At 48.6% G+C, this 19,200-nt stretch overlaps 1 protein-coding gene across 1 annotated transcript in view; it reads left to right on the top strand.

Moving 5' to 3' along the window:
* AIFM3 (AIF family member 3) overlaps positions 1-19,200 on the top strand; it is a 49,925-nt gene that overhangs the window by 3,073 nt on the left and 27,652 nt on the right. The window contains exons 2-3 of the mRNA XM_014894814.2: positions 7,014-7,159; positions 14,466-14,679. Of these exons, the coding sequence (XP_014750300.1) occupies positions 7,129-7,159; positions 14,466-14,679 (245 nt within the window). The 5' untranslated portion in view covers positions 7,014-7,128. The remainder of the gene's footprint in view (positions 1-7,013; positions 7,160-14,465; positions 14,680-19,200) is intronic.

The raw sequence follows: 19,200 nt of genomic DNA, 5'->3' as shown, positions 1-19,200 counted from the left end.
GATCCACCTTATATATTTTTATTAATACTCTCTGCCCACAAAAGCAACTGAAACCGGCTGAGGAGTTGGAGGTGGAAAGCATCACTGGTGGCTGGAGTTGCACCACTGAGCAGAGATGGAGGAGAAGAGAGCATGAGACTGTGTCACTAATGTGAGACAAGAGTGGGCCTTCAGGAGATGGATAAGGACAATCTGGGTGTACTCATCAAGGACAGGGGGATGTGGAGTCACCACTCTGAAGTCTTTCTAATACTGTACAGGTGTGGAGGAATATGGTGAGGGTGGTGGCCCACTGCTTATTTCCAACTAAACACTGTGGGAGTCAAACTAGAGCAAATGCCCAGAAAAGTGAGAGAAATGTGCAGCCCTTGTAAGAGCACACCATGACTGTGAGTCTGGTGTGTGGGGGCTGGTGATGTGGCAGGGATATGTGGTGGATCAAGGTGGGTATGTGTTTGGCTGGGATGGAGCCACAAAGGGTGGTGGTGGGGCTGAGGGATGGGTTCCACTGCTGAGTGCCATTCTGTGTGGTGAGGAGGTAGGTGGGAAAGAATGCTCTGGGTCCTCGTGATGTTCAGGAACAGGTGGATCAGAATCCTTGCATCCAGGGACTAGAGCCTGGGCTGCCCCATTGGACAGACCATGCTTTATGGGATGGGCTGGAGAGGCTGTGGTGGGATCTGTGCTGCACTTTGCTTGTAGGGTGTGACCAAAACAGGTCTGCTGCTGGGACTGCTCCATGGCTCCTGCTGGCCTTGTGTTAAAGACAATATTTTGCATGTATGGAGAATTGGCAGCGCTGTAGTGGATAGGGTACGGTTTGGGATCAGGGCTTGTTTTTTCCCCACAGCAGAGACCAGAGTCAGAGCCAGCTCTTCCCTGCAAGCATGGATGGTGACACCAGATGCTCTGAGGCTCCAGCTGCCCCCTCCTCTTGGTGTTCCTGCTTGGGGGATGTGGCAACCAGCTTGAAGAGCTGGATGTGAATGGCTGGAACAGGCATACAGTACCCTTCACTCTGCAGAGCAGATAAGCAAGTTTTCCAGATGTTGAGCTCAGTCCTTAAACAGTGTAGAAAAGAAATTACTTGACCTGGACCTTTTAGAGACATCCATGAAGGATGTCTCAATTAGAAAGTGCTGAGCTCTTCAAATAGCTGTAACATCGTTCTGAGTCCAAAAATTATCTGCGGGAACTGATAAAGCTCCTGAAGGACAAAGTTCTCAGGGCAGAAACAGGCAAATGTTTGCAGACAACAGAACCCAGATTCAATAAAAAGAAAATTTTATTGTATGCAGGGACAGTTAAAAATAGGCAGCTCCTGTTCAGTGCACAGCTGTTGGACATTGCCTTAGAAGACCTATGCTACAAGTGACTGAAAGCTAGAAAAACAAAACTGCCATGGGGAAGAGGTGGAGAGATCAAACACACAGCTGGACTACTGGCCTTGCCACAGCAGGGAATCCCTGGCCAGAAACAGCCTCAAGGAGCAAGGGGTGATGCTCAGAGATGTAGAGGAAGGCAAAAGCCCCCTAGCACTTGTGCTGGTCTCCAAGGGAGACCCTTCCTGACCCCAAACTGGCAATGAGCTCTTCCCTGAGCATGTGAGCAACCCCTGTGCCCTGACCCCTGCGGCTGTCATGGCTCCAGGGCACAGCACAGCTGCCTAACCCCTTTCCTTCCTCCACTGGAGGCACCTCAGGGGGGCTCAGCACCACAAAATACTCCAGAAGTGGAGTATTCTGGAGCAAAAATTAATTTCCAGTCCCACCAGGAGACCAACAAGGTTGAGGAAGTGAAATCTTTGAACATCTATTCCCATTTTTAATGAGGGCTGCATCTTGCAAATGTGTGGATGGGGAGGTCTGTGGTAGTCTCCAGATGCCAGGAATGGATCTTCTTGTTCTTTGTAGACCACTGAATTTTTCCTACTGATACCCATCTAAAAAGGTCTGATACCCTTGAGGACTCCCAGATGTTAGTGGGTCCTGTCATGACTAGTGTTGTGTCCATTCTCCAAAGCTTAAGGCAGAATTAGGGTTCAATCCAGGTTGGTATACCACTCTGCTTACAGTTGGAATTGGGTTAGATGACCACTAGAGACCTCTTTCAGCCTAAATTCTTCCATAATCATGGGCAGAAGGTGCAGAGCAAGAGGTGCCACCCTGATGGGAGATGAATATCAGCATAGTCGCGACCACAACTGCCTTGGAGCTGCCATGTTAATACTCAGCATTAAAAGCTGCTGAGAGATGTCATGTCTCTTTGATTGACCCTTTAATCCCACTCTCATTGGGAAACAGCCACCTCAGGGCTCACACTGCCTGCCTCTCCTTTGTGGTTTTCACTAGTTCTCCAGTACTGAGGAGTTCTCCCTTGACCTCGGGGAAGTTTTCCTCATCCTGACAGAATGTCTTTGGGAGATAGCACTTGTTGACCTCTGCTTTGAGATCCTGGTGTGTGTCTGAAAAGAAACCCTCCTCATCCTCACATGTGTGGACCTTGTCTTTCCATGGACCCATAGCCCTTCTCCTTCAGACTGGTGATGTCAATGAAGATACAGAAGTCATCTCCTTGGGAACAGAGCAGATCCCAGGTGTCCCGCTTGTTCTCTGAATTCCAGTGGTTCTTCAGAAACCTCCTCAAAGGTCTTCTAGGTGCTCTGCCAGGTTGCCCCCCCAGCTTTCCTCCAGATCCTGCTGCAGAGCACTCCAAAGGAAGCAGGGAGCTCACCTATGTGGAGAAGACAAAAGTCCTTGGAGTCTGGTTTGCTGAACCCATGGCAGAGATCATTCAGGCATTTCCATCTGTGACTGGGAGCCAGTCCAAGCAGTAGTGCCTGGAAATCAAGAGAGGAGAAAGGCTGGCTGAGCATATACATGATCCTGAGCTCCCTGGGGAAATGGAGATTGGATGCTGATGATGGCAGGAAAGAAGCACCCATTGTTGTCTGGTTTCCTTGGAATGATGGGCATGTTCCCAAGCCTTGGGAACCTGAACTGTGGCCCCAGCAGACCTAGAGATGTTTCTTATTCTGGTAGCCACATCCAGGATCCTCAAGAGCTGGTAGCTGCTCTAGCATCTTTGTCTCCTCCATGCTTTGGCCGCAGGCAGGGTCCCTAATCTGAGAGCATGTGTTGAGTTGTCACCAAGCCCCTGCCTTCTCTGGCCTCACACCTGCTGGCCCCTGGTGCCAGGAGATCATATCAGTCATCTTGATGACATTTGGAGCTCCCACATCACTGAGGAGAGGAAATTTGGCACCAGGGCTTGGGAGAGGAGTTTCAATGGGATGGAGAGGGGACAGAGCTGCCTTGAGACGTGGAGAAACCCCCTCTATCTGTCCAAGGGACCAGGTGAGGGGTCTTGTGCTGGACAAGTGGGAAGGGAGTGAGAAGCAGCCCTCTCACCTCTTCTTCCTCTGGTGGCACCCAGGGCTGGTGTGGCCAGGGCAGTGGGGGTCAGGGTGATGTCCACAAAAAGGTGAGTGTGCAGCCAGAAGCTCAGTGAGGGGGTCTGGAGGAGCCTGGAGAGGCCACAGGGGCAGCTGCTGTCCCTGTGCACCAGGCCCCCCTCACAGAGCTGATGAATCTTGGCTGAGGGGACTCTGTAAACAGTGGCACTAGTGTGTCTTTGCTCAGAACTGCACAGAGGTCTTCAGCTGGAGCTGGCTGGGACTGCACACTGACATTTCTGGGAGATGAGCACGGGGCATGGCCTGGTGCTCATATCTATGGAGATTTCTAGCCAGGCGATGCAGGATTATTTACAGCAGCAGGACAGATGCTGACAGATGCTGCAACTGGATGGGAGGGACCTGGGTGCCTGGTGAGGAAATGATACTGGGGCGATAAACACAAACTGATGCTCAGGGGAAAAACATTATTTATACCTGAGGTGTACTAATACTCTTATATAGTTACATAGTTGCCACATTAGCTCTTGGAAAGGATTTTGGAGTCACAGCAGAGCACTTGATTAAAACAGGAGCCTGGGGCACTGCAGAGAGCAGAAGCACAGTGCTAATAATAGCTCTGCCAGCACTGCACTGCTCAGAAGTGGTGCAGGCTCTGGATCCTGCTCCGAGTCCAGTGTGAAGTGTGGGCTGGAGTGTCCCTGCCTTCCTGCCCTGTTCCTGCCTGCTCGTGGCAGATAGATGCATGTTGGCCATGTTTGGGGAGTGGACACTGGGCTGAGCCAGCTGGGCTGTGTGGTCTGATATCCCTGACCTGCACTGAAGCTTGATGTTGCCATATTTTATATATTTCGCTGCCGTGCAGGGGAGGTGCTCATGGTCAGTAGCACTAGACTGTTTTCCATGTTTCTCCTGTTGGATCATTTTCCCAGTTTCTCCTGTTTGGGGGCAGGCTGGTGTCCCTGGTTGTACGCTTGGGCAGTGCTCTCTGTGGATGATGCAGTTCTGCAGACAGCCTGGTGTAGGGCTGGTTCCTCATTCACACTAGAATTTTTAGGGATGGGACTAGTATGTTCCTCAATTCCTTCATATTTTGGTAGCCCACTCATTCTTGCCCGCTCTGAGCAGATTCTGAAGGTGTTCCTGTTCAGCTATGTGTCACAGAGTGTTGTTTTGTTCAGGAAACAGATGATGAACTGGTTTGCTGAACATGGACACCTTGTTCAGGTCAGGCTGTCGCCCTTCAGGTCCTAGCAAGGTTTTACAGGTGATCCTGGGTTCAGCTACATTATATTGTATGTGGGCTTATTTCCTTCTCCTAACAGAGCTTATGGCTTTGGCCATGAATCCTGCAGGATCCAGCTCTGGATGCCACTAGCAGTGACATGGCCCTGTTGTGCCTGCCACCTGAGTTGGTCTGACAGGGGAGGCTGGTGCCTTTCTTCAACCAGCTGAGTCTTAGGTGGCTCTAAAGCATCTCCATGTGCTTGCTGGGACTGAGGCTGGAAGCAGCCAGATGGCTTCTCCTCTGATGACATCAGCTGAAATCCTACCAAGAACCATTTTGGTTTTGCCTGGTGAGCTCTAGGAGTGGAGAAGGGACACCTCTGATACCAAACACTTCCCTCTGACCCGCTTTGGGAGGTGCAGATGTCTCCCTGCCTGGAGGGATCATCAGTGGACAAATCAGGAAATGTGAAGTGGGCTTGAGGGGATGCAGATTGCCATCTTTAGGGTCCAAACAAAACAAAGGCATCTCAGCTGAATGGCTGACATTCCAACATTCAGAAACTCTGACATCCCCCCCAAATCCTTGTTAGAGTCAGCCAGACCATCTAGAAATCAGTCCCACATCAGAATGACTGGGATGGTTGGAGAAGTTGGAGTCGTTCTCTGGTGAGGCATATTTGGGAGCCACCCTTCTGCCAGCCAACCCATCACCTGTCCAAGGATCCCTGCTGTGGTCTCCTGTATGTGCAGCATCCCAAGGGAATGCTGCAATGGTGCCAAGGCACTGCTTGCTTGGGCCATGATCCTGTCTTGCCACCACAGTGTCCACTTCAGCTACAGGAAATCAACTGCAAGGAGCTGATCTGGGTTAGCAGGGACTTGGTTTGCTCCCAAGGCACCAGTGGCAGTATTTTATTATATGCACTGAATTGTCCTGTAACACTGATACACCAGTGACTCAAGGCTTGGTTTGCCTGGCACAAAGCCATTTCCCCTTTCTTTCTGCTGGTTCTGGCAAAGGGCCCTACAGCAGTTACTGCATGTGACGTCTCTGCTCTATTTTCCCCCACTGCTCCCAAATCTTCCTCTGCATTTATTCACCTTCTTACATGGCATCTTTTTTTTTGCATTTGCTTTTGCATAAACATTGTCATGCTACTTTCCTGGGATGCTCTTGGGAGAAGAACTCTTCCCTCTGCATTTATTAATCCCTCTTTACAGAGTATCAAATAGCACAGGCCTGCCTTGCACCATGGACAAGACACCGGGCTTCTGTTCCTCTATAGATTGGATGGCTTATTCAACGTGATCCAGGCTCTGAAGCTGCTTCTGCAACACAGTTGGGGCTTGGCAGAAGTGATGCTATGCATGGAAGGGGAGTTTGAAGGCGTGTTTTGCAGGGATATTGCTAAAAACAGAGGGATACATCCTGATATTTTGAGTTGATGTTTAAGCTAAGGAGAGAAAGTGCTTGGTATCACTCTCCTGGCACTTCTCTAATTTCTTCTCATTGTAAAGATCTCGAGGCATTTTCTAAGCTACAGAAAAACCTACTTTGCCTGTCTCAAAATATAATTTGGAAATTGTTTTTAACTTCTTGCCCATGTCAGAGGGCTTTTTGAAAAACATATGACAAAACCATAGTAAATCAGTTCAATTCCGGTAGGAATGAGTAAAATGAATTAAATATACTATTTTATTGCCAGTGCGTTTGATGACTCTTTGCTGTTTTCAGGCATGGAATGAGATTGGAAAGGTTTATCTAAATTCTTCATCTGTACCAAATCTGAGAGCACCACAAGTCAAAGCTAATACAAGAAACACAACTTGACCTTAAAAATTAAAAAAAATTATCTCCATAGTATAAAAAGAGGAGGTTGATGCAAAATGGTCTGGTATAAAAAACTCTTTCTCTAAATAATTTATTGTTCCTTAGCCAATGGAATTTCTGCAGGAATGAGCATAACTGGCATTGGGGAACTTGCAGGACTGTGCAATAGAGCAGACTTCCTTTTTTCAGTCTCCTAATAATAACACAAAAAACCCCAGCTGAAATGTATTTATGGTTCAGTCATTGTATTTGGGCTGTGACCTGTGTGCTTAGAGCTTTAATTCCCAAAGGCAGGGCTCTGTGAAGTTATTAAAGTCTGGCCATAAATGATATGAAGGGTTTTGTAATTAACTTTGATGACTGAATTGATAAACTTCATAACTGAATTTAGCGGTGTCTCTCAGCACGGTGACCCCAGCAGTTGTCCCCATGTCCCTCGGGTCCCCGGAGTGCCCATTATGTGTGCCTGCTTCCCCTCCTTGCCGCACGCACCTTCCGGCCGTACCAGTTCTCACGGAGCTTTTTTACTCAGCGCAGGTGGGGATCGACGCGGAAGCCGGGACACGGAGCTGGCCCTGTACCATGCCAGGATGTGCCCGCGCCCTCGCTGACCTGCCCGGCCCGGCCCCCGCTGCCTGTCCCGCCCGGCACCATGGGAGGATGCTTCTCCAAGCCCAAACCAGGTGACTGCTCTCCCATGCCGGGCCCCCATCCCACTGTCCCCGTGGGAGAAATAGGTCAGCGGTGGACGCTGGCCAGGGGAATGTTAATGCTCGGCTCCTGCGGGGAGGATTACTGGGCTTTTAATCCCCCCAAATTCCTCAGTGCTCTCACTCCCAGGCAGGGAGCTGTGAGGGGTTGCAGCAGTGCTGGGGGTAGTTGGGTGGGAGGGAAGCTCACCCTGTGCCTCAAGGGAGGCATCTCTGCCTGGTCACATCTCCGTGTTCTTCACCACCCACCTGCTTCCACCTTTCTGCTGGATCTGGAGCAGAGTTGCCCCCCTTGTGCTCCAATGTAGGTTTAGGTGACAGCTCTTCCAGCACAGACACACAGGGCTCTGGAACCTTCCTTCTGCCACAGCTTTGTCACTCACTGGCCAGCCCTTACCTGGGAAGGAGCAGGCCAGGTCCTGGAGCTGCTCTGCTGTTGAGATTTTATTTTCTTGGTGAAGCTTGTGCAAGCTTGCTTTTGGTGGGGAAAGTAGCTGTTGACACCTGGACATCAAGGATTCTCCCCTTGCCTGGCACATTGTTTCCATGGCTGGGCTGGGTGGGCTCTCTGTTCTGTACAGTTTGGGGAAGGTTGGGTGTATGTGCGAGGGGCAGGGGTGGTGCCACCTGCCAAGGCAAACTGGCTGGTTGAGGGGGGCCTTGTGTGGAAATGTCAATGCTCAGCCTTGTCCTGAGAAGGCTGGGCATGAGCAGGCACTGCATGATCACCCATACTCATCACCCCTGGCAGCACCTGCATGGCCCTGGCACAGGACCCGGGGAGTGATGGCTGGGCCTGTCAGTGTTCCTGAAGCTGCCATGGAGGAGTGCTCCCAGCTCCCATTCTGCAGCTTGTTTTGGCCACCTCAGAGGGAGCTTAGGGTGACCTTGTCCTTGTAACTCACTTGTGCCCCAGGGCAAGGGCAATCAGAGAATGGTGATGATCTATCAGACTAGTCAGCATCCCTGTGTAGCCTTTGTGGGTAGAAGTATGTCTTTTGGGGACCTCTTCTTGGCAATTTGTCTTCACTGCCTGAGTCAGGAGGGATTTCAGGCTGAAGGACTAAACGGGTCAGAAGGGTGATAGAAGTTGTGACTCACTGAGCATCCATAGAGTGAGGTCCCTGCCTTTATGCAAGGCACAATGAGAAAATAAAGGTCGTTTTCTGCCCTTGACCTGTACTATGTTTATGTTATGGGTCACCACCAAGGTAATACGGCACTGGACACTCTGACCTGTAAGTTTTCTCAGTGAAAGCCTTATTTATATGTTTCCTTAAAATGTTTGAGGAGGAAAAACACATCCAAGAGTAAATGCCTTTGTTGACTAAACTTGTGACAAACTCTGCTATGAGCTCCACTTAATTTTGTATCGTATCAGCAAAACTGTGTAATCTTGGACCAGTGTTGGAACACCAATGCTCTGTGGGCCTCTTTCCTGAGCTGCAGATTTTTATGGAGAGCTGTATTTGCATAGCAGGGATAAATACCTTAAAATGCCACCCTGCAACACACCTCTATCCCTCAGCTCTGGTTTGGATTAGCATCTTCAAAGGCTTCACACAAGCCTTCCACAACCCCTGGGTAGCTCAGCACTGGCTGCGGGGCTTCATCCCAGGCTTATAAAACCTGCAAATGCAAGGAGGTAAACAGGCATTTGAGGATACTGATTGTTCTAGCAAAGAGTTCCACTGATGTTTCATGTGGGAATTGTACAGTATTAGAGCTGTACTGCTATTCATGTGGAAATTGTACAGTATTAGTACTGGACTTTACTATTTGTAGGAATTCACCTATTCCTTGTCCGAATAAGAAGCAGGGACAGAATAGAGCTATTTGCTCCATCAGTGCTGTTTCCATATGAAGGGAACATTTTGGATGCAGCCTGAAGTAAACAGAACTGATTCAGGTACTTTTCCAAGGTGTACATGCGGTCCTTATCTGCTCCATCTCCTTCATTACGAGAGAGACCCTCAGTTGCCCTGAGCACCCTCAAGATAACCTTGGCACTGTGCACATATCACCTTTTGATGGGCAGATGAGTGATACAAGATCTCTGGGGAGTGGAGTCCTGGATCCCTAAATAACTATGCTGACTTTACTGCTGGCCAGACTGAGATCTGGCTGCTGCTGCAGCACCCATCCCTGTCTGGATATTTCAATGTTTAATTAAGAGCTTATGTTCAAACAGTGAAGCAATCTGCTGTTATCTCCAGTGCTGCAGTCCTGTGATGCCGGATCCTCTTGAAGGCCTAGTTGTCAATTTCTGCATCATTTTCTCCTTGCATTTGTCTCAGGTGTGTGATGCACTGGGGATGAGCTGCCCAGCTGGCAGCCTGCGTGGTACCATAGCATCTGCTTCCGCAGCAAAGCCACGCCAGGATAATGGGCGACAGGAACCATCATGTGCCAGCTCTGTGCGAGCTGTTGCAGCTCTCTCTCTGTGCTAGGTATAGGAGAGTGGCTTCAAAACCTATAAATTGTGATTCTTCTTCTTCTGCTGGGTTCAATGTTTGACAGCAGAGCAGTTGCTTCCCAGCGCATGGGGTATCTGAGGGTGGGCTTTGCCCTTGCTTGGACGATGCATTTAGCAGGAAATGTGCTCCCTTCCCACCCACCACTGCTGGTGGGGTGCTGTCGGCTGTGTGACCTGAGCTTGGCTCTGAGCTTGTCCCCAGCCTTGGCTGGTAAGCCCTACCTCCTGGTTTTGGACTGTTACATTTGCTGACAGAGCTTCCGGAGAGGGAGAGCAGAGCCAGGCACATTTGACATGGTGGTTTTGTCATTGTCTCTGTCATTTTTAATAGAATGATAGAATCATGGAGTGGCTTGGGCTGGAAGGGCTCGTAAAGACCAAGTAGTTTCAACCCCCTGCTGTGGGCAGGGCTACCTTCTACTAGACCAGGTTGCGCCAAGCCCTGTCCATCCTGGCCTTGGAAGGAGGGGAGAAGTGGTCCATAAAAATGGTTTGGAGTCTCTTCGAGACCATCTGAAGTCACTGTCATTGGGACTTGTAGTTGAGGGAGGGTGGGTGAGCCCAGGGAATGCCTGGAGAGTGCAGCACTGGCAGGGCACAGTAAGCCCCAAACATGTCCCATGGTGGTGGATTTATTCTGTGCTGGCTTTGGGAAAATAAACCTTGCTGGGGTAAACTGAGATGTCTGGCTGTGCCTGCTGGCCCCTCTGGCATCATCCCTTGATGCATTTCTGGTTTCCACTGCTCCCAAAGCTGTTGGCACCATACAGCCAGCACCAGACTGTTCCCTGCCCTCAGTGCTCCTCTGCCCTGTGCCCTGACATGGCACACCCTGAAGCATTGCAAGGTTTTGGGCCTGGGGAAGGCAGACACACTGCTCTCCCCTTGCCAGCTCAGCTCCTCCATCCCCTATAGCCAGGCATCTTCATCTTATCCAGACTCCCCTTGGCTCAAGTCAGCTCTTGGCTCATGTCAGTTCTTGCTTCCCATATTAACTCAGTATTTTCCTGGTTTCTAGTATTTTAAGTATCGGGTAACTGGAGGTACAACCTGTCAATGGCCCAATATCCATAATTTAAATTTAGCATGAAGGGCTCTGAGCCATACTGGGAACTCAGTCTTGTGATAGAGAAGTACTGGGGCATCATTGCCCTAATTTTTAAAAAAAGAATGCCTGTGACTCTGCACTGCAGCCCAGCCACCTGCCATGCCCTGCTTTGGGATCGATGTCAACAGTTCCAGCCTCATGTCTAAAGTACCTCTTCAAGAGCAAGCAGAGGCTTTGACTTGTCCCACAAGGCTGTGAATAGTGATGGAGATGGAATAAATTTACAGATGTAATGAGATATTCGGGACTCACTGCTTGTGTGAATGACATCAAAGAAAACACAAGAACATTGTAGCCACAAGAGAAAAACAACACCTGAACCAACTGTGATAAATGGTGTTGGGACATGGTTCTTGATTGTATGTGAAGGATCCCAGCAGTGCTTGACCTAAAGGCTGAAAACCTGGGAGAAAAAGAATTGCGTCAAAATTTATAGTCTTGTCAAGAGTCTGTATTTTAAATGATTCTGTGAGTTTGAGGAACTGACTTAGGATTTTTGGGTAGTGAGAGCTTGCAGTGCTGAGGTATATGTGAATATGTGGTATGAGCACTTGCTAATGCTCAGCTGGTTCCTCTGCTTTTTTCTATATTCTTGTAAAATATTTCCAGCCCTGGCCTTCTGGTCCTTCATCTATGTAAGCATGTATCTACAGACATATCTTAAAACTGTGCTGAACTTACACAAACACATACACACATATGTATGTGTATAAGGGATGTTGGTGGCACAGGGCAAGCGGGCACATCTCTGTATTTTTCTCTCATCTGTATCTATACCTATATATATATAAATCTATATTTTTATCTGTATCATCTATATCTATACCTTTATGCCCATACCTATGTAGGAATATCCATATTTATATCCATATCTCTACCTATATCCTTGAGGAGTTGTCTACTGTCTAGATTTGTAGTCACATGCCTAAAACTTTCCAAATAGTTTGCTTTAAGGTCCAAACTCTCTTCTAGCAGCTATAGAAAATGACTGTCAAAGAGCTGGAACACACTGACCACAGCCCCATTGTACCAATCGGATTTCAGAATTAAACTTGGCTTTATAAATATTTCATTTAAAGGTAATTTTCCCTGATGGCAGCTGAACCAGTTTGCTGGATCAGCTCAGGTGCTGCTTAGTCCTGGATTCCTGGAGGGATCATTCCTCGGGAATGCAGGTTTCAGGTCAGAGGGACACCCCATGAGGGGCTGAGAGGCATGAGAAGGGGGAGGACATGGAGGTAAAAAGGGCTGCTGAGAGGCAAGTGGGATATGTCCCCCACAGAGGCAAGCGGTGAAGTGTGAGGCCCGAAACAGGAGAGGGAAGATTTTATAACTCTCTTTTCCTCTGGACATTTGTCCAGCAGTGTTGGTAGGTGCCAACTGGGGATGGCTGAGTGCCAGAGACCTGCTGCTTCCTGCATATGTTTTTCTAACTGAGGAAGAAGGGAGAAGCTCAGAGCTACATTTCCATCTTCATCCCTGCAGGTTCATTTGCCTGTGAATTCGTGGGCACTTCATGTGCTCACCTGACCCAAACTGCTCTGGAAAACAAAGTCCTGGGGCATCAGCCAAGAGGAGATGGGAATTGTTCCTTGCAGGGTGAATTCACTGATATCAATGTCCCCCTCACCATTAGGGCTCAGAGCCATCAGCTTTGTCCAACCTTTGTCTCATCCTGCGACATGGTCTGGCTCACAGTCTGGCTGAAGGGATGCACAGCCACATTTTCTGCAGATTGACTGTGAAATCATATGACATTAGCCTCCTGTTTCTTGGGCCAAAAGTATTTCACTGAGACTGGCATAAATGGGTATTCATTATTCTTCCAAACTCTGTCCTGGAAAATCCATATCTGCTTTTCCCAATGCCCTAGGAAAGCAGTGCTTATGGTGCTTAAGCCTCTTCATTGGGTGCCTGCAGAAGCTGGGCTGCTTCTCTAGAGCTCTAGGAACAGATTTGCTCATAGCAATGTGGGGTTGCATGGTGCTGGCCCTATTCATTTGCATTAACTCCTGCAGCTGCAAGAGCACAGCAGAAGGTGATGTTTTCTGTTGGTTCAGTGTTCATACACAGAAAATCACTTTCCTAGATCTGTCTGTCACTACCCCTGGTGAATCCTGCCCGGGTGACCACAGGGATTTGGCACTTTGGCAAAAAGCCATTCATCTCTTGCCTTGCTGAGCATGCACAAACAGCAGAAATGTGCAGGACTCCTGAGATAGCTACCTGCCTCCAGGGTCTGCATGGCCATGGTCACTTGCTTTTCTCCCTTTCAAAATTCTCCTCCCTGACTTCTTCCATTGTTCTCTCAATATTCTTGCAATAAAAGGTTTGGGACAACAGATGAGGCTGGGAAGACCCAGCATCCCTGTCATTCACAAACCTTGCTGAAGGGTTTGTTTTTACCCTTCCTCTGCCCTTCCTTAACCTGTTTAGTTTGTGAACTTTGTCTTCTACACAGATTTTCCTGTTCATGACATTTATAAGATGGGGAAAGCTTAATGATTTCCCATGCACTTGAGACACTTCATCAGTCTCTGGCACTTTCCCCTGGCTCGCTATCGAACTCCCTGGTGTTTATTTATTATTATATTAATGGCTTTAGCTTGATGAAGTCCCTAGGAGATAAAGTGATGTTTTCCACTTTGTGACGTGACAGTTCATCAGTGGCTTCTGATGCTGCTGTGACCAGCTTGCCCAGCCTGGACATGGGATGGTTCATGGGGGTGTAGCTGAGTGGGTCTGTGGGGAGGGTGGGTGAGCACTGCCTTTCCGGGAGCTCGTAGCAACACAGAATGACAGAATGATTTGGGCTGGAGGAGGCCCTTAAAGCTCATCCAATTCCACCCCCTGCCCATGGCAAGGGATACGTTTCACTATCCCAGGTTGTTCCAAGCCCCGTCTAACCTGGCCTTTGACACTTCCAGGGATGGGGCAGACACAACTTCTCTGAACAAACCTGTGCCACGGCCTCACCACCCTCACAGTAACATCTGCATGTCCTCACCTGGGTGGCTGAGGAGAGCGCCCACTGAGGACAGCTCCCCACTGTCCCTGCTCCCATGTGTCCCTGGGTCCTCTGGTCCCCAGAACAGGGATGATTTATTGTCAGACCTGTTCACTGGTGTACACATGAGAAAAATGGACCATCCTTGCTTCTCTCACCTATTCGTGAAGAGTCACTCTACACTCAAAACCTTATGTGGAAATAATTTTGATATTTCTGGGTCCCTATTAATTAGTCTCCATCTAATGAAACAGCTTTATGCACCATGCAGTGTTGGCTTTCTCTTTCAGTTAACATTACCTACAAACAATTAAAGGAGTTTTTGAAGTCTGTCTGAGCCTCAGAGACCTTGGCATGCCTCATATGGAGCTGCCTGAAGCTGTTTTCCACTAAACAGGACAAGAACTGTACCTGAGAGGTTGTTTAGCACGCCAATGACTCATGTCTGCTTTCAAGAATATATACTTCATAAATGCAAAGTGCCCAATACAGAAAGAACAGAGGAATAATGGGGTCAGATAATCAAGCCAAGCTTGATGTTAAATGTTTTATCTTCCAAGTCAAGCCAACAAAAAATATCTGTTTTGATGTCTGTTTCCAAGTTCAGGGAAGGAAGGAGTGATAGAACAGTGAACAGCAGCAAAACCTCTGGCTTCATTTTAACAAGGGTTTTGGGTTGTTCCTGCAGTTGAAGTGAAAATTGAAGTTGTTATACCTGAGAAGGAGAGAAGCAAGGAGGAGATGTCACCCAATGGGAAAGCCAGCCCTCTGATATACAAAGTCAATGGGACTGCTCGCCACTACCACCTCGAGGAGCATCCAATTGCCAGCAACCCCTACCACAACCCAAAGGATGTGGTAGAAGCATCTGTGTGCCATGTGAAGGACCTGGAGAATGGACAGTAAGTACCCAAAGTTTTTGCAGATAAAACTTGAGAGACCTTCTAACCTAACCTCTCTCATACTTTAAAGTTGTTGGAGATGATAATTTAACTTCGTAAGCTTTTTTATAGCTTCAAAAATTACATCATGGACAAGTGACAACTGTTTTTACCACGTCCATGCATGATCTGGACTGAGAATTGTCTCAGAAAGAGGTGATGTTCTGTAGCGGAGTTTCTCAGGAGGCTTTGCTCAACTTCTGCTAACCAACCTAGACTTTTTTTAATAAATTTATAGCTTTAGTGATTTTACAAAACAACAGGAGAAGCGTATGGGTAGGACTGATGGGGAGGTCATGTGCTCCATCCAGCAGCTTTTCAAATCTTTTGCAAATGACAACACATTTCAGCTGGGCACATTCAATTCCTGATTTAATTTTCTGAAGTCTAAAGAGTGCCTGTCCCAGTCACTGTACTTTACAGGTGCCTCTTTTCTGGGGTTGAAGTTCAGGTTCCATTGATATCTCAGAGGGCTCCATCTGTATGTAAAAGAAAACAGCTTTTGTTTCAGTGAGGGAGCAACAAAAGATGTGTGGGAACAGCAGGAGTCTGGCAGCTGTTTGCTTTAAATTGAAGTATTGCCTGTGATAGTATCCAAGAGCAATCCATGTACTATGGACTACTTTGTGCTAAACTTAAGGGGTTTCATGGGCCATAAATTAATTTTCTTATGTAAGTTCATCCAGGAATAAACGCTTTTGTTTTTTGGTTTTTTTCATTGCAATGGGAACTTATGTATTATACCATTCTACAAACGACTGAACTCTGTTGAATTAAATCTTCACATGATGTGGAGCAGTTGAGGTTGCTTGGCTTGTATCCTGGTTCCAACCAGGACAAGGTTAATTTTTGCAGTAGCCAGGAGGTGCATGGCCAGAACCCAGAGGTTATTCTGTACAGCCTCCTCTCATTGCTAGGGCAGGGGAAGGGAGTCTCCTGTGGGGAGAAGTGGTTCCTTCTGGTTGAGTAACTCTGGGGGACAGAGCATGGTGCACAGGAAGATGGGGTCATGCTGCTTCGAAGCCACAGGGAGTGGGGTAGTGAGCTCTGAGCTCTGGGTGAGCATTTTGGCATGTGAATCACTCTCTCTTTTGTACACTTGTGTTATTAATATTCTTGCTGTTATTGTTGGTTTTCTTCTCTCATTGCTGTTTCTAGTAAATTGTTATCTCAGCCTGTCCTCTTTGCCTTTTCTTACTCCAATTGTCCTCCAGCCACCCACAAATGGAGAGGGAGAGTGAGCATCAGCATGGTTTTAGTGGGAGCACTAAACTGGGGAATTCCATTCCTAAACCACAGCGGCCTTATTTAACACTGAACATGGGGTGGGAAGGGTTGAGATATCAACAGATCTGCCCAGAGAGGGTTGGAAACAAAATTTGATCTAGGCATTTGTTGTAATAGGTAAGAGCAACTGGCCACAATGTTGCTTGGTCTGCTCATGTGGGCATAGTACCTCACCCTGTCTGTATTTTCATATGTGCTCTCTGTGCTCATCCTAGTGCTCCTTTTGAGAGCAGGGAAGGGGTCAGGATCACTCTGTTGGTGCAGTGGGATATTGGTTTATGACATGATAACACTGAGGACAATGAGGGCCATTTGGGATGTGTATTCAGTGTTGATCTCCTGCCTTTTCCTTGGATGCTGCCTCTGACAGTCAATTAATAATCGTACCCAGTCTGTGGGGAGAACAGGGGAGGAAGATTTTTTGCAGGTTTTGCCATCTTTTCCTCCTTCAAGCCTGTGACAACAGCTTTTGAGGATTTTGAATTTCCCTTGGATGTTAAGGAAAGCATGTTTTTGTTGCTAACTCCTGTCGATCTCCTCAGTGCAGTCCACACTATGTTTAGAGTTACAAAAGAGATTTTTAGGAAGGTCATTTAGAGATCTGCCCCAGGGATAGATAGTCATGAGTGGCATGTAATGTGGCAGAAACAGGACTGTTCTGCTCCAGTGGTTGGGAAGTTTACCCCTGAACAGCTACAGGATCTTGATAAAGTGGGAGAATATTTGAAAGAAAAATGCTGTGGCAGTTCCAGAGAGGTGCAATGTTATGCAGTGTGTTGGGCCCTGGCTACTCTTTATTAGACAGTGCTCCATTCTAGACAGCACTCTCAGGGAGAGGAGGAGGAAGGCAGAGCAACAGGCACCGTGGGTGCTCCAACTGCAGCTGAATCAGAGCAACAGCCCACACTGGGAGCACTTGCCCCTTTATGGAAGAAGACATCCAAGGCAAAATCCGTTTGCTTAGTGAGGGATGAAGAGGACCCAGGACCCTCAGAACAGCAGGAAGAGGCAGGGCCAGAGACAATCACCCAGTCCCTATCCCCGTGTGGGTTGTGGGATATCCGCAAAGACTTCAACTGCCGGTCAGGAGAGCCCCTGGCAACCTGGCTGCTCCAGTGCTGGGTTATTGAGGCCCACAGTATGGAGCTAGGTGGTAGTGAAAACCAAGGAACTGGGATCCCTGTCCTGGGATGTGGGCACTGACAAGGTGTTGGGGGTTAGGACTGAGAGAGCTGGGCTAGTAAAAGACTGGGCTGAGGCAGCTGCTGGCTCTATCTCCCTCAGGGGAGGGAATTCGCTGCTGCCAGTGGAGCCCAACCCAGTCATGCTTCTTCTGCTGTGGGGTTAGCCTTTTGCTCGGGATAGCAGCCACTGAACTGGGACCTTATTAACACCCTACCTGTCTAAAAAAGGGGCTGTCACCACCTGCTTGGGAGCTGCCACAGCCCTCGCCATTCTTTTGCCACTGCTCAGAGTTTTCAGTGCTCTGCAGCCCCGCACCCCCTGCCTGCCGGGACACGCCGCGGTTCCAGCTCCAGCCGCTGGGTTCCATACATCTCATCGACCACCCAGGGATGTTTGTGCTCGTTCCTGCCCTTCAGCTTGCTGCTCCCCACGGTCCTGCTGGGGCACCGGGAGCAGCCGCCCCTTTCTCCATCCCCTCCCCTCTGGGCCCAGCTGCCATCACCGCGTGCTGCCCGAGCCTTGCCCACAGCGCCCCTGCAGGCGTGGAGGAACCATCGCACCCTCCCTGCCCACTGCGAGCCACCAGCGCCCCTGCCGGCTGTGCCTGTAACTGCACCAAGGGGAAAATTCCTGCTGCCGAGAGAAAACTGGGACTGAGTCTGTGGGGCTGTTTGTTGGGAATGCTGCGGTTGTTGTTTGTTGGCCTTGTTATGCACACTAGTAAAGGACTGCTATTCCTTTCCCAATATCTTTGCCTGAAAGCCACTTAATAATTTGGAGGGAAAAGGGTCATATACTCAATTTCAACCGAGGCTCCTGCTTTCCTTTCCTTTCCAGACACCTATCTTTCAAACCAGGACACAAGGGAATTGGGAAAAGGTCAGAACCTCTCATCTCTGGAGGTGGCTCCTTTCAAGTGTGAGGGAAAGGTGTTCTCTCAAAGATGTCAGATTCCAATGGATGTGATCAAAAACCCACCAGCTTTGTCCCCACCAGCCATGGGGGGTGTCTTGAAGACCCAAGGGGGGTCTTGAAGAGCAAGAAGCTTTGAAACAAATTAAACAGGTGATTCTTGATGCAGTAGTCCTTGGGCCAGTCAGGACAGGACAGGGTGAGAAAAAAGTGCTCTACACCACAGCCAGGAAGAATGGTCCTTCTTGGAGTCTCTGGGATTCTGGAGTCAGGTATACAGAGGATCTGAGGCCTGTTATACCCCAAATGAAAAAGAGATACTGGCAATTTGTTAATAGGTTTGATCTGCTTCAGAACTGATTAGCACAGAAGCACAGCTCCTTCTGGCACCCCAACTATCAGTGCTGGGCTGGGTGTTCAAAGAGAAAGTCTCTGCTGTATGTCAATGCCACTGATGTTTCCTGGAGTAAGTGGATTGGTCTGATCACACAGCAGGCTCAGATAGGAAACCCCAATCACCCTGGGATCTTGGAAACCATCACAAACTGTCGCAGCTTTGGAGACAGGAAAGCGACAAGAACACAAACCAAGATCATGCAGCAGCAGCCGAGGTTTAGTGATGTGCACCCCTTTTATAGGGACTTCAAATTTCCCGTACAACCATGATTGGTTAAGGGTCTTAGCTCCGCCCAGCTCACTGGCCAATGATATGGTTCAATGGTTCGTGGCTCAAAGGGATTGGCTGGGGTCTCCTTATTTGAGCTTGAGTTCAGCCAATCACTTTGATACCTGGGACTTGTTTACTTCTATTACCTAACAGCTGGGTTGGTCCAGTCAGTGCCTGTTAGGCCAGACTACCTGTGCAGCTACAGACCAGCTGGAGCTGTCACAACAAACTGGCCCTAAGGTGAACATTTCAGACTGTCATCAGAAGATGAGGAGGAAGTGGAGGATAAGGTGACATGTGCTGAGGAGGCCCCACCCATGTAATCAGCTACCTGAAGATGAAAAGTGATGTGTTCATTTCACTGGCAGTTCCTGCCTTATTGCAGGGATGCATTGAACATGGAAGGTGCCATGTGGGGCCCTACACGGCAA

The sequence above is a fragment of the Sturnus vulgaris genome, chromosome 19 (assembly GCF_052056855.1).
Source record: "Sturnus vulgaris isolate bStuVul1 chromosome 19, bStuVul1.hap1, whole genome shotgun sequence".
Lineage (NCBI taxonomy): Eukaryota > Metazoa > Chordata > Aves > Passeriformes > Sturnidae > Sturnus > Sturnus vulgaris.
This window is presented reverse-complemented; position numbering and strand designations above follow the sequence as displayed.